Below are 14591 nucleotides of genomic sequence, written 5' to 3'. Positions count from 1 at the left end.
AAAAAAAACCTTAATATTTTTAAAATTATAATAAAAATTTATTCTATATTAAGTTTAACCCGCGCTATTGTAAAACCAATAAATCCAAGATTCAGCTCAGGATTTAGAAGTATTAAGACTGTTAAATTATACCTTGCCAAACAAATAACAAACAGAAAGCAATAATAATTTTTTTTATATATATTTATTCAATATTTTGTACAAAATAATAAATAACAATAAAAATAAAAAATAGGATTCTTCCACGCATGAAACAATATTATTACAATTTTTTTTTTAATAAGATCCTAATCATTATGAACTGTATTTATGTATAAAATATTATGATACTTAGTACATATTAAATATACTAATTTACAGGCCTAGATAAAATATTCTAAACTTGAGAACAAATATTATGTAATTATTAATTAATTTATATATATATAAATAATATTGCTTACTTTTTATTGTTTAAGCTAATATGTATACTGATACTGAATGGGAATCAATTTACAAATATACACATCAAAAGGATAGTTAGGCAGTTTTAGCATATTATGACAATTTTGTTCAGTACACATTACAAATTATAATTTATAATATTTAAACAACTGTGAATAATTCAGTATTTTATTAGGCCAGTCCTCTGAGAGTAGTTATTATTAAAATGGACATCATAGTTTAAATATTGATGTTCATTTTTAATTATATTTAACAAATAATGTACTCAATTTGTACGTTTGGAATTTCTTTTAGTCCTAAGCTTCCTTAAAAAAATTAATAATGATATTTAAAGTATAATATTGTGATATACTTTGGTATCATTGTTTAAAATTTGATGTGAGCCAAGCAAGGCCTTCATGTAATCCGTCTCCTGTGGTAGCACACGATGGTTGAACATACCAATTTCTATCCCGTATTCTTGTTAGTCCAAGTTTTTCTTGTATTTCATGTGGTTTCATTGCTAAAAAATAAGACATTAAACCAAGGTAAACTTAAAATTGAAAAATTATTATAATACCATTAGTCAAGTCTTGTTTGTTGGCAAATATTAAAATGATTGCATCCCTCATCTCTCTGTCATTTATTATCCGATGTAGCTCTTGCTTAGCTTCATCTATACGATCACGATCTGCACAGTCCACTACAAAGATCAAACCTTGTGTACCTGTATAGTAATGTCGCCATAGTGGACGTATTTTATCTTGACCCCCAACGTCCTGTGAAAAATTAATTCGACAATTTAATAATGATTTGTATTAGTTATACACAACTAATAACACGATAACTTACCCAAACATTAATTTTGACGTTTTTATAAATAACTGTTTCTACATTGAAGCCAACTGTTGGTATTGTCGTTACAGATTGACCCAATTTCAATTTGTATAAGATAGCTATTATATTTTAATAGGAAAAATTTCTTTTTTTAAGTTTTTAACATCTATAAACAAGATTAATATTAAACAAACTTTCTTAAATTACAGATTGATAATCTATAAAGTAATCAAAATATCTTTTTAAATTAAATCATTAGTTCTTTTTTTCAAAGAAACAGAAGCTTCAAATCAGTTTTATAACAAGTTTTAGACTAAAATATATAATGAAATCTTTATACTTATAGTATATATTAATTGTGGCTTAACAATTAACTAATATTCTATTAGTAAGTACTATTAATAATAAAGAGTTATTTCAATTAAAATTAAAATTCTGAACAGTACTCTGATTAGCTCATGCATTTTAATTGCTAATATAGTAATATACTATATTTATATTCATATTCAGTTACATTCAAATAAAAATAATAATATACAATTTAACATGAATTGTAGATTAAATATTATGGTAGGTACGTGTTTTAACATTTTAAATATGGATAAATTAAAAAATATGTGTTTCAGACTTCAGTTAACATTACTAAGTAAATTCTAACATAAAATCACAACAATAGACTAAATTGATTATGAAGAATTTCTTAAGGTGAATAGTTTTTAATTATGGAAAAAATAGATTGTATATAACATAGTTCCACTTCTTGTTCAAATGTAATATTAAAATATTATACTAGGTATTAAAATTGTTGAATAATTTTATAAGAACTAATATCATATGACTTGAATATGAATAATATTTTATAAAAAGGATACTTGTTTTTCCAGCTGCATCCAAACCAAGCATAAGTATTCTCATCTCTTTGTTACCAAAAATTTTGGAAAGCAGCTTTCCCATAGTGATTGATTATCTGAAAATTAAAAAATAATACATTATCAATTATAAATTGAATTATTTATAATTAAACTAATGACTAAAAAGTGTAAATATATTTTAATATGTAATTGATATTAATATCAGGCGTGGCAACGAAGTTGGAACATAAGGTCATTGAACAAATTAAGGTTTAAATATTAAAGCAGTATACTTTTTTTTAATTGTAAGTTGTGACAGTTGCTTTATTAATTTCCTTTTGTTTATTTTTTGTTATTGCTTTACTGGTATTTTACAGGATTAATCCATAGAAGATGAACACTTAATAAAAAATGCCTTTACAAAAGAAGTTTTTCTTAGATATGTTTAAATGTAACTATGGTCAAGACAACAAAACAAGGGGAAATTTAATACTCACACAGTTCAAAAAATCATATCAACAATACTATTATTGAAATAAAGAGCAGCTAAACAAAAAAAGATACCTTAAATTATTGATATTAAACTTATGAATGTGGCATTATATAAAAATTCATTAGCCAACAGAACTGATAACATTGTTAATCGCAACATCATAAATTGCTGATAGGTAAGTATACGTAATCATCGGTCCTAGGTGTTTAAAATGAACTTAAATGTATATGTTTGTAAAAATGAAAAAAAAAACAATAAAAACTGTATGAAAAGAGAAGGTATGAAGGCATAAAGAGCTACATTTGTATGATTATTAATTTCATTGAACATTTTGTTAATTATTAGTTGTTAAAACAGTAAACAAATACACATTTGTTGAGAAAAATAAAAATAAATTTTCTTAATAGGTAATAGGTATAAGGTTCACTTGGTGTAAAATATATTTAATAGTTATGTAAAAATGTAATTACCATTACAATCTTATTTTTTTTTTTTTTAGTGATTTACCTATTAAATTGTTATTGATACAAAAACAAGTTGGACATACGCAACAGAATTTAAATAATAACATTTACAAACAAATGTAAGATAGCCTTGCACAATCACCAATATTTTAGGGGGGCATTTATAATTTAATCATTCTAAAAATATGTATTGCACATACCAAAGCATATTTAATTATCTCGCAGTAAAACAATTTGAATAGTTTTACATAAACAATGCTGAGCAACTAGTGGTTAAAAACCAGTATAAAAGTCAAAGTTACAACTCGTGCCCAATAAGCGTACAAGTAGATGATATCATCCACTATGATGGACATTAATGTTATGACGTGCAAGATCTACAGACACAGTGTTGTACATACCAGTGAACATTTACAACGGACCGGTGACAGAGGGCAGCGAATGTTCAGGCCAAATCTTGATGTGCAGGCTCAACTACTGTCGCATTACGGTTTTCAATCATTTCGCTCAGCACATTAATGGGACGACGTCTGTGGCGATAAATTATGATTTTACAGTAAACGCCACGTTCGTGAGAGATCTAAATTCCTTTCAGATGGACATCCGTGTTGGTATCAACCGCCAGTGGACGACGCGGTATTCTATCGGGCCCGATATAGGTAGTGCGTGCAGTGCGCGATATCGGAATCAACGGGATTGGGACTAAAACGTCGTTATCCAGCAATAGGCGGCGGCGGCGTCAGAGAAACAATAAAAATTTAATAACACAAAAGTCGGTAACGGGAAGAACAACAAATAACACGGTGACGAGTCCAAAACGGTGTGCCCGACGACGGGTGATAAGTTGGAAAAACGGAACGCGTTCGATTTAACGTTTTACCGCAGTCTTCTTTTTTGTCTACGATATTTTTATCCCGTTTTTTTTTTTCTAATGTTTTTTCTATCACTATTCACTGTGAATAGTGAATATCGTGATATTGTATTTTGTGTGTTACTAGAGCGTAAGACTGCTGCTGCGGCGGCGGCGGCGGATGTTCGGTGCGCGAGAGTGGGGCGTGCAAAGGCGGGGACGGTGTGGAGGGGGGCGTATTCGAGCGATAACGAACAAAAACGAACGCTGCGATGAACGTATAGGCACGTCGTGGTCGCGGTCGTCGTCATCACCGTCACCGTCACCGCCGCGGCCCGCAACGGCCGCTCCGGCATAGGACACCGACCGTAGATAATGGAACGAAAATATGATTATCGCCTGATACGCGCGCGCTCTGTATGCAACACGAATAATAAATATGTTATATGTATTACAGAAACGAATAACGATAATGTTATGCTGTTGCTACATCGGCTAACGGCTTTCCAAAATCCACGGCGATATTGACGAAATAGAATTTTTTTTACGGAATGCAAGCTTATCCTGCTGCATTACGCTGTGACAATTTTTTATATTGACAGTGGATTTACCCTGCCTTAATCATTAAACCATAAACATGTCTATAAATTAGTGTTATTATTAGTATATTATTTTAAATCCCTGTTTGAGCCCCTCTTTAAAATGTAAAATTTGAAAAATTGACTGTGGTGAATCATCGTAGTATGTACCAAAATTCAGAACCACGAGTGCGATAGACTTAACTGTGAATCGCTAACGCGCCTACATAGATACATTGCCTTTTAATAATATAGGTACCTAGATAAAATAATAATTACAAATAAATATATTTGTTTTGTTGTATGGCGTATGCCAAAGCCAAATGGCAATCGACAAGTTTGCTATCGACATTCTTGATGTATTATTCAACTGCTGTGCGTATTTGACATTTGTGCACACATTTCGGTAATAATTCTATAAAAAAAATAATAATAATTAGTTAATCACACGTTTTGTTGTTACTATAACTCATGTCTCATATTAAGTCAAAACATTATGTCATAGACTCATCGTGTCAGCTTTTTTATGCACATTATTCGAAAATATTTATAATTATGTTTATGTATCATCGTTATTAGATAATAGATATTACTTACAGCCTATACTCTACAGGACCGAAATTAGAAAAACTAGTACCTTGTGCAAATAAACAATTATCTTCCTTCTCCCACTACACACACTATAAATACTATTATAGCTTATTTTACGTTATTATTATTATTTATTATTAAGTATTTATTTATATAACTTCTATTACAAAGAGCAATGGGTATTAATGGTATTACTTTTATAAGTTATCATTTTTTAGTTCCTAGAAATATTTTTATCATTAAAAACAGTAGGCAAGTGGATACCGCTCTCGGGCGCCCTGTTGTGCATTAGGAGTTGAGTGGGTCACTATTATGGGTGTGTTAAATTTGAATTCAATGAAACATCATTGTGCACGGAAAATGATTCTGAGCGGAAACAGTCTGTCAGTTTATATTACCTAGTATATTTCATGATATGTTTTTTTTTAAATATAATATCTATACTCGTTATTTAGTTATTTATTTTACTTATAATATTACGGTAAATTGATATAATTTTTTTTCGAAAATATTGCATTTATTATATTATTTAATTATTAATAATAATTATTATATAATTATTTTAAATTTTTACTTCATTATTAAATCAACTTATATAATACAAAATATAGCACAGTCGTATAGAATATATATTAATTGTATTTAATGTTTTCTATATAGTAGATGATAGAAATGATAGGATTGTGCATAGCATAATTATGCCGAATCCATCATGTAAAGATGTAACAACATTTAAACACATCATGTGTTTGTAACTTTTGAGAAAGATGTTTCAAGAGTAAACAGACATTTCGATTTTATTCACTTTATATTCGTTGTAAAATTGTAATTGCATCATGGGAGTCATGGGACTCGGTACAAGACCAGAGACAGCGAGACCGTGAATTTTTACTATCAGTTGGTAGTTGTTGGTTTCAATATAGTCATTACGACATTACTCATTATAAAGTGAATAGTGATTAATCATTATATTGTATACATAAACATTAGAATTTAAAAGGAAGGATATATCCGGTTAGAGCGAAAAATATATAGTCAAAATCCGAATTTATCGCATCCGCTATTATGCGTTCCTATAATCCGTATAGATGGCCGCAAGGCTAGATCTAGCGTCAAATTTTTTGCGTTGGGAAGGATTGAATTAATAACAAGAATTATATTAATCATTTTTATAATTTATTGCTAAATATTTAGTTCATTTTAAAACTTATATGAATTTTGTTCAACCTATAAATGAAACATAAACATTAAAATATGATAATAATTTATGTATTATAATAATAAATTTGTTATTATAACTATAAATTATGAAAATTAAATATAATATGTATTTTAAAGAAGTTTCGGAGAGGAGATGAGCCCTGAACCCATTCCCCTCGGAAGAATACGGCTATGCACAGCAGTGATACTAGTAATGTATACCTACTCAGTAACACAATTCACTAGACAGTTATTAAACAGCAAAACTAATTTTTTATTATTATTAATTTTTAATAATTTTATACATTTATACTAGCATTTTTTTTTACGTAAACACATATTGTTTATTTTAATAAAATGATTAAAATTTGTGAAAACTACCAGTCTCTATAATTACATGAAATATATATTGATATTGTATCGGTTTTTAAGAAAATATAAATCAGTTTTTAATATTCTAACCCAGAGTGGTAGTGTGATACAACTTAGGGCCCCTTAAAGCTTTTTTTTTTTTGGCCCTCTTTAGTAAACAATAAACATATTTAATATTTAAATGAAGTTGTGTTTTAAGTAAATTGTTTTCTTCAATCAAAAATAAATTTGTTTCTAAAAGAAATTTGGAAACTATGTTCGTAAGGAAAATTACCACCATTACCTATATAATTTATTAAATTGAAATTTAGTAATTATTTGGAAGCATGTTGTGAATCAGCAATTTCTGTTAAGAATTCAATAAATTCTAAATAAAGAAACCGTATCGACAATTCGTCATTAGAATCGTTTATCAGATTAACTATACTACAGGTTACTAGATTGATATTGAAAAATTTTTGTTCTGGAAAATAATGGCTATCGTCATATTAATTATTAAAATGTCAAATTCTAAATAAATTTAAGTAACTTAATCATCACAATTATAAATTAATAATAACCGTATTCTATAACGTGATAACTTATGAAATATATATTATATTATTAATAATATATCTAATAATAATTTTTTTATTATGATGTTAGTATGTTTGTTATTATAAAATAAAATACGAATTTAAATATCTTATTTTTTTTTTTTGGTGGTCCCCCTTGTGCTAATAAATGTATAAATTATTAAATTGGCATGCCATCTACAAAAGGTTGGATCACCCTATTCTAATAATCTATACTAAATAGTGACATAGTTTACTGGTCACTACTTATTAGTATACTATTAATTATAATAACTTATAATTTCCAGAGATATAATTGAGTGACTGACACCATACTGTTTGTAACAAAAAAAAAAAATGATAAATATAATTAAATTTTACATACAATACAGAGATTATACTTTATAAAACATTTTCAGATTAGTCATTTTCGTTCTAGTCGTTATTGTGTAGGTATTGTAATTTTTTCTAATGTGCATTATTCATTATCATTGTTAGCAATATTATTTTTTTTACATTTCATATCCATTTTAGTCCGTCCAGTCAGATTACTGCTATACAACTCAAACATTATAGAATCTTTCTAAAAACAGTAAATACATATAGAGGTAACATTTATGAATTTATGAATATTCATTGACAAAATTTTGAATATGAAAACGACTGAATTCTAGTGAATAATTTTAAATTTTATTTTTTATTTCTTATACAGATGTCAGATTTATAGTACTAATATTGGCTGAATTTATCATGAATGCAATATGCATATTATTATATTAATAATAATTATTTTTATTTCATTATATAAATTTGAAATTACATTATTCTTTAACCTCTCAAATAAATAATATTTTATTAACATTTGAATCATACTGAGAGTAATTGTTAACCTAGTATTCAGAATGTAACAAATTTTCCTTCGATAATATCCTGGAACAATTTCACCAAAAATATGAGATCGTTTAATTAATTATGGTCAATTTAAGTATATACAATATTTATGAACGTATAACATATGATTGAATAGTAAGAATATTATGTATTTATGTGAAAATTATTAATATTAATTATGAAAACAAATGCGTAAAAAAAAAACATATAATAATATGTAAACATTTTTTATTTATATTATTAACTGTAACTGTTCCATTTTTATTTTATTTATAGTTTATAGGTACCATTAGAAAGACAAATCAAAGAGATATGTAATATATGTATAATTGAAAAGGACAATACACATAATGTTATCTGTCGTAATATTGTTAAGAATTCATCATATTACCTATAAAAAAAATAAAATAACAAAGATTTGTGATTTAATATCTATAAATACCGCGATAGGTATATCGTTATTATTTAATCATCTGATCTATCTCATTTTTGATTGAAGAATTGTTGTAGGTGTAACGTGTAAACTTTCGGACTCGTTGAATTGCCCATATTAGGTTAAACCGCGAGGTACAATAGACTACAAAGTAATGCCATTGAATATTGATTATAGAACTATTAGTTTTTAGTTGTACAACTATTAGAATTGTGTTTTACTCGCAGAAATCAGGATAGACTAATATTTTCATAAAAATGATGCCGAGGAATGACCAAATATATAAAATATTTAGGTATACCTACAGGCTACAGTATATATTAAGACTTAAAAATGTGTAATATATTAATATATAGGTATCTATATAATATAAGCAAAGCCTATATTGTAGATGTCTGCAGATTATATACTATGAGGTACCGAAGTGTGCAGACTGAAGAGCAAATAATTTAGGCCCTGGGCTGGCCAAGTTGACTATTTTTTTTATTCATTATGTTTAGAAAATTGAAGTTAAGTTTAAATTTGAAAGATACTTTTAATATTTAATTATTTGATTCTGAGCGGAGAAATGAATTTATTCATTTTACAATGATGTGTGTTTTTGTGTAATATGCACCTATTATACGAGTAATTAAAAAAAAATGCTTCGATCTTCAACTAGAATTTTGAGGGTGATTTTTGATGAAAAATTGTATCTTTTTCGTACTTAAAAGTTTTATAAGAGGTCAAAATTAAAAATTCTCAGTATTTTTCAAAATAATTGAGAAAAACGGTCATTTTTACACAAATTACATAATTAATTAGATAAAATTAATACATTATTATACAAACCATCATTATAACATTTTATTTTAATTTATAATTGATATATTATTATAATATTATATTATTAATTTATTATAACATAATAATTAATAATTAATTCGAAATAATATTTTTAAAATATTAAAAATGAGCTGGATATAGTTATCGCCCATGTGGTAATCGAACTTTTATTAAAGATATTGTTAAAGAATTATGGTTCAGTATAGGACGAGACCGAAAGAAATAATATTACGATTTTTTGAGTCAAATTTATTACCTTTTTAGACCGTCAAGAGAGTCGTAAAATCGTATCAATAATTTTTGCTGCTTTTACCGCTTTGCTATGCTGTAGTCACAAACCAGTAAGTGATGTTGAATAGATCACTGTAATTAATCTGTTAAATTTTAATTCAATGGTACATTATTGTTCCTATACAAAAAACGATACTGAACGTAAACGGTCTATGATTAGCTAAAATCATTAGATAGTGAGTATCTTTTATGATAATAAAATATTTTATGATATTACTTTAAATTAATAGTTAATTTAATTTTTTTCGAATATTTTTTCATTATATTTATTGTATTAGTAGAATATCATTATTATAATAATATATATATTTATACGAAATTATATAATTATTTTGAGTCAGTACCATCTTTTCGTAAAAAAATAGTGTTAGTACTAAATAGGTTCATAGCATATATAATTAGACAATAGATTAAAAAGAATCCACACTTCAAAATTTCATCGCATACAATAACATACTAAAATTAGGTAGATAAAGATATATAAAAGTTTTAAGTACTACGAGTATACTGTTTTTGAATTACAACAAAATAATTAATATTATTATTTATTGTTTGAATACCAGGTATTAGAATTACCTATATACCTATAGATATACTTATTTAATTTCGTCTAAATTTGAACTTAATTATGAATGTCTGTAAAAAAATTGTTTTTACATATAATTTTTTTTTAGATTTTTTGATTTCAGTATGAAACTATGAAGTACTTATAAGAAATCTTGTGTTGGATATTCAAATATAAATAGAAAAATGTTAAAGAATTTTTAACTACAAAATATTATTACCTTAAGTTTTGCGATTTAAACGAATTTTGTTATAAAATTTTAACTTCAAATGCATATAAATAAACAGTAGCGCAACCAGAATTTTTTCAAGGAGGGTATCCGCTAGTAGCGTATGCAATAGTTCCCCAATACATTTCCAATTTGTTAGTATACTATGTACAAAAGTTACGGTGCAAGGGGGTGTCTATACACCCAAAACACCCCCCTTGGTTGCGCCACTGTAAAAAAAATTATGTCTAAATACATTTTTAGTATTTTTATACGGTATAACTGTATAAAACCAACTTATCTGGGATTTTATATAATCTATAAATATGTTTAAAAGAGTCATTTTTTAATTTAAAACTTTATCGTATTTAGTTAATGATAATCTAAACACTTTGTGAACATTTCAAGTATCTATACAGTAATTTGTTTTTGTATTATGACGAAATAAAAAAATCAATTTGGTCGTTTGAATTGTTTGATGAATGATGAGAAATAGTTATTTTACGGGCGAATATACAATTTCGTAAAAAATACTTCAAACGTTCATTAAAAATTAATCTAACTTTCTGGTGAACTATTTTTTTTATTTAGTTTGAAAAACTTATGAGGTTTAATTAATTTTGTGGAAAATTAGTTTAGTGAAAACAATTTCTGTTTTTTCTTAATTTTTTTTTTTTGTTTTCCACAGTTATTTAGAAAATTACTGGAACATTTTTACATATGACTCATAGGTCCTTGATTCAATTTGCTTCGAGAAACCATTACTAAAGTTGAAAATGGAAGCATTTTTAGTGTCTCAAAAGGTTATACCAGATGCAAAAAAAAAATAAAACACTCATCCTCACAAACCAATTCATATTAATTCATTACTATCTGCTCAAAATCTAAACATTTTATTTGTTCAATATGCAGTTTCAATTTAACCTCTATAATAATGTAGTGAATAAAGTGACTTATCATTTTAAGTTATGACTGTTATGAGCAGGGTCGGCGAGAGGGTGGGATAGAAGGGGCCAGAGCCGCGGGGCCCGGACCTCTAGGGGGGGGGGCCTGGTTAGGTTAGGTATAAAATAAGTATATATAAGTAAAAGGGCCCGGAATTGATCAGCCCTGGAGCCTACCAAAGTTCTCGTCGACCCTGGTTATGAGTAGGTATGTAAATTGTATAATGACTAAAATGTTATTATTTAAAAATTTTCATAATTTCTTTAAAAATTAAAATATCGTAATAAATAGCTCCTATAAAAACACAAGTATCTATTACTCTTACCTTTAAGTTTGAAAATTGCCAATAGGTCAATTCACTCTTATATCATTTATATGTTATTACTTACTACACAAAAACTGCTGAACGCAATTTCGCCATGAGGATGACGAATGCATGCGACTAAATAGTGGAAACGTAACAACTTTTTATGTTTCATTTTTTTTTTAAATAATAACAAAATAATTAAAATTGTTTGATATAAATTTCAATATCTATTCTGTAGACTGCAATGTATTAATTTGAACTTCAATCTTTTATAAAAAATATATACCTATGGCTTTAGTGGCTTTACAATATCTATTAACTAAATATTTTTTTTTTAATGCCAACAAAAAAATTCTTAGGTACCTACATCGATTAAATAGGTATAAATTTATAGTATTAAATTCCTAATCCTCATTTTCGATATCTATCTTTTAATTACAGTACTAACAAGTAATAACAATTTCTAAGGAACCACAAAACTGTCAAGTGTTTTACTCATTTATGGTGTGCAATGTGTACATAAATCAACAAAATACTAAAATATTTTGAAAATTTAAAATGTCCATAAATGTCACTTCCTTTTGACTTCTTAAGTCCCCAAAGTACCAACTATTAACTAAATACGATATTGCGCTACCAGAAATTACCTGCAAGGTTAAAGATAAAAGTATTTTACTGGACCTAAAGGTATGGCAAACCAAAAATATTTATCATCATTGTATTATTATTTATTTGTATAACCAATTATTTACATTCATAGGTTCATAGCCTCATAGGTACACCTCAGAATCTAAGATAGGTAGTAAATGACAAATTACAGTACACTAGTAGCGATGTAGATTACATAATCAATAATTGTGTAATCAGATCAGTTAATAGTTATATATTTTATGATTTATAATATTTATATAACTCCATTACTCCAATAATATGGCCAGTATAATTAATAAAATATGACATAACGATTACTAATTAGCTTTGATAAACTGCCGTGACCCGTACGAGTATATAATATTTTTAATCTACCTACGTATACGCTATTGGCCAGAATACATAATAACACTGTGTTCGAGATTCCGTCGTACTATCGGGTGTCGAGGTATTTTGTCCTGTACTAAGTACACGAACAGATTGTCCGTGCCACATTTGTTATCCACTCTTTGCAGATTTATTACATTTATTACTCGTGCTAGGTCGTTGAGATTTTGGTAGGTATCTTACTTATAGGGGCCGGTCGGGTGCAAGTGACAAACATAACTAATTCAGGTGTACATCGCCCTTTAGAGATGGCGACCAGATGGGGAGTAATAGGTACCAGCAATATTTCGCACGATTTTGCTGTGGCCATGAGTACGTTGCCACGGACAGAACACTTGATCACAGCAGTGGCGTCTAAAGACAAGGCGAGATCTCAAGAATTCGCTGAACAGTTTGACATTCCCAAGGCGTACGATTCTTATTCTCTCGTGGCAACCGACACCGAAGTAGGTGAGATGATTCAACTTTGAAATTTTATGATTTTTGATGTAATGCATACGTTTTAACATACCATTTTATTGCAAACAGTTGGTTATAATTATAATATGGTATTTAATTTGTAACAGACGTTGTTTATGTGGGCACCCTCAATGAACACCATTACTCTGTCAGTCGCTTAATGTTGGAACATGGTAAAAATGTTTTATGCGAAGAACCATTCTGTCAGAATACTGAACAAGTCCAACAGCTCGTTGAAGTAATTACTTACTCTCATATACCTGATTTTAAAAGCTAAATATAAATTTATAAATTTCAATATTTTGTTGACAAGAAAACAACATTTTTTTTCTAACTATTTCAGCTTGCAAGGTCCAAAAACTTGTTTATTATGGAGGCCATGTGGATGTTTTTTACCCCAGCATTTACTATTTTAAGAGAAGAAATCAAAAAAGGTACAATTGGTGAACCGTTGCAAATAATTTCTTCATTTGGTACACCGATGTCTGAATCACTTATTCAACAGTAATGAACCACTCAGTACCTATGTTATAGTTATGTTCAAGAAATATTCTTTGATTAATTGAATACATTTAATAGGCGAAATAGTGGAGGTTCAATATTAGAGTTAGCTGTATTCTCAGTTTACATGAGCCAATTCCTGTTTGGACCTGAAAAGCCTCAAATCTATGGCGCTTGTGGACAATTAACAGAATCTGGGTTTGACAAGGATGCAAGTGTAATTTTAAAGTATAGCAATGGCAGAATTTCTACATTTTTAAGCCATTTCAAAGTTGACCTACCCAATGAGGCAATTGTATTTGGCACTAAAGGAAATATTAAAGTAAAATAAAATGAAAAATGGACTATGATTGAATTATGTGATAACAAATTGATTTTGTTAGTTATACGATCCATTTTGGTCAGCGACTAAAATGTCTGTAAACGGAACAGACATTAATATAGACGTGCCTCCTACAAAAAAATCAACAAGATATGGAAATAGTGTGCAACTAATCTACGAGATTCAAGAAGTTAGAAATTGTCTTCTGAAAGGTAATTATAATCTTACAAAATATTAATTTTGCAAATTTGCTAACAATTTTTATAAAAAAAAAAGATATAATAGACATAGTTCTAACTCAATTGAATAAGTGAATTGTATGTGTATTATTGCAGGTTTAAATGAGAGCAGTATAGTTCCATGGTCGTTAAGTATTGAGAATGCAATTTTAGTTGAAGATATAAGGAAAAAATTGGGAGTAACTATTTGTAAATAATATAAAAACCGATTTTGGTAGATAACTTATATTTTAAATTTTATGTTATTGTTGCAAATAAAAATTATTTACTTGTTGATTTGTAATTAAGTTATGTAATAAAATATTTTTTTTGATGCTCAAAAATATATTAATAAAATTATAGGTAAATATACTT

General features: G+C 27.6%; 2 protein-coding genes across 3 annotated transcripts; one reads left to right on the top strand and one right to left on the bottom strand.

Annotated features, from left to right (window-relative positions):
- Nucleotides 1-282: 282 nt before the first annotated feature.
- On the bottom strand, nt 283-4107 carry LOC113550573 (ADP-ribosylation factor 6). Its single transcript, XM_026952501.1, has 5 exons — nt 3470-4107; nt 2133-2227; nt 1276-1379; nt 1004-1202; nt 283-946 (listed from the first exon to the last, which is right to left on the bottom strand). The coding sequence occupies exons 2-5, from the start codon at nt 2212-2214 to the stop codon at nt 804-806; spliced, it is 528 nt and encodes a 175-aa protein (XP_026808302.1). The 5' UTR covers nt 2215-2227; nt 3470-4107; the 3' UTR covers nt 283-803.
- Nucleotides 4108-12160: 8053 nt separating this feature from the next.
- On the top strand, nt 12161-14527 carry LOC113548345 (trans-1,2-dihydrobenzene-1,2-diol dehydrogenase-like). Of its 2 annotated transcripts, none has more exons than XM_026949187.1 (7): nt 12161-12365; nt 12963-13166; nt 13283-13413; nt 13519-13679; nt 13755-13998; nt 14060-14210; nt 14334-14527. In XM_026949187.1, exons 2-7 carry the CDS (start codon nt 12965-12967, stop codon nt 14432-14434), a joined length of 990 nt encoding a protein of 329 aa, XP_026804988.1. In that variant the 5' UTR covers nt 12161-12365; nt 12963-12964; the 3' UTR covers nt 14435-14527. The 2 variants fall into 2 exon arrangements, with proteins under 2 accessions (XP_026804988.1, XP_026804987.1); XM_026949186.1 differs by lacking the exon at nt 12161-12365 and adding an exon at nt 12584-12886 and having other exon boundaries at nt 14334-14526.
- Nucleotides 14528-14591: the final 64 nt, after the last annotated feature.

Source organism: Rhopalosiphum maidis, chromosome 4, assembly GCF_003676215.2.
Source record: "Rhopalosiphum maidis isolate BTI-1 chromosome 4, ASM367621v3, whole genome shotgun sequence".
NCBI classification, from domain to species: domain Eukaryota; kingdom Metazoa; phylum Arthropoda; class Insecta; order Hemiptera; family Aphididae; genus Rhopalosiphum; species Rhopalosiphum maidis.
The sequence above is the reverse complement of the archived record's forward strand: the minus strand, read 5'-3'. Positions and strand labels throughout refer to the sequence as shown.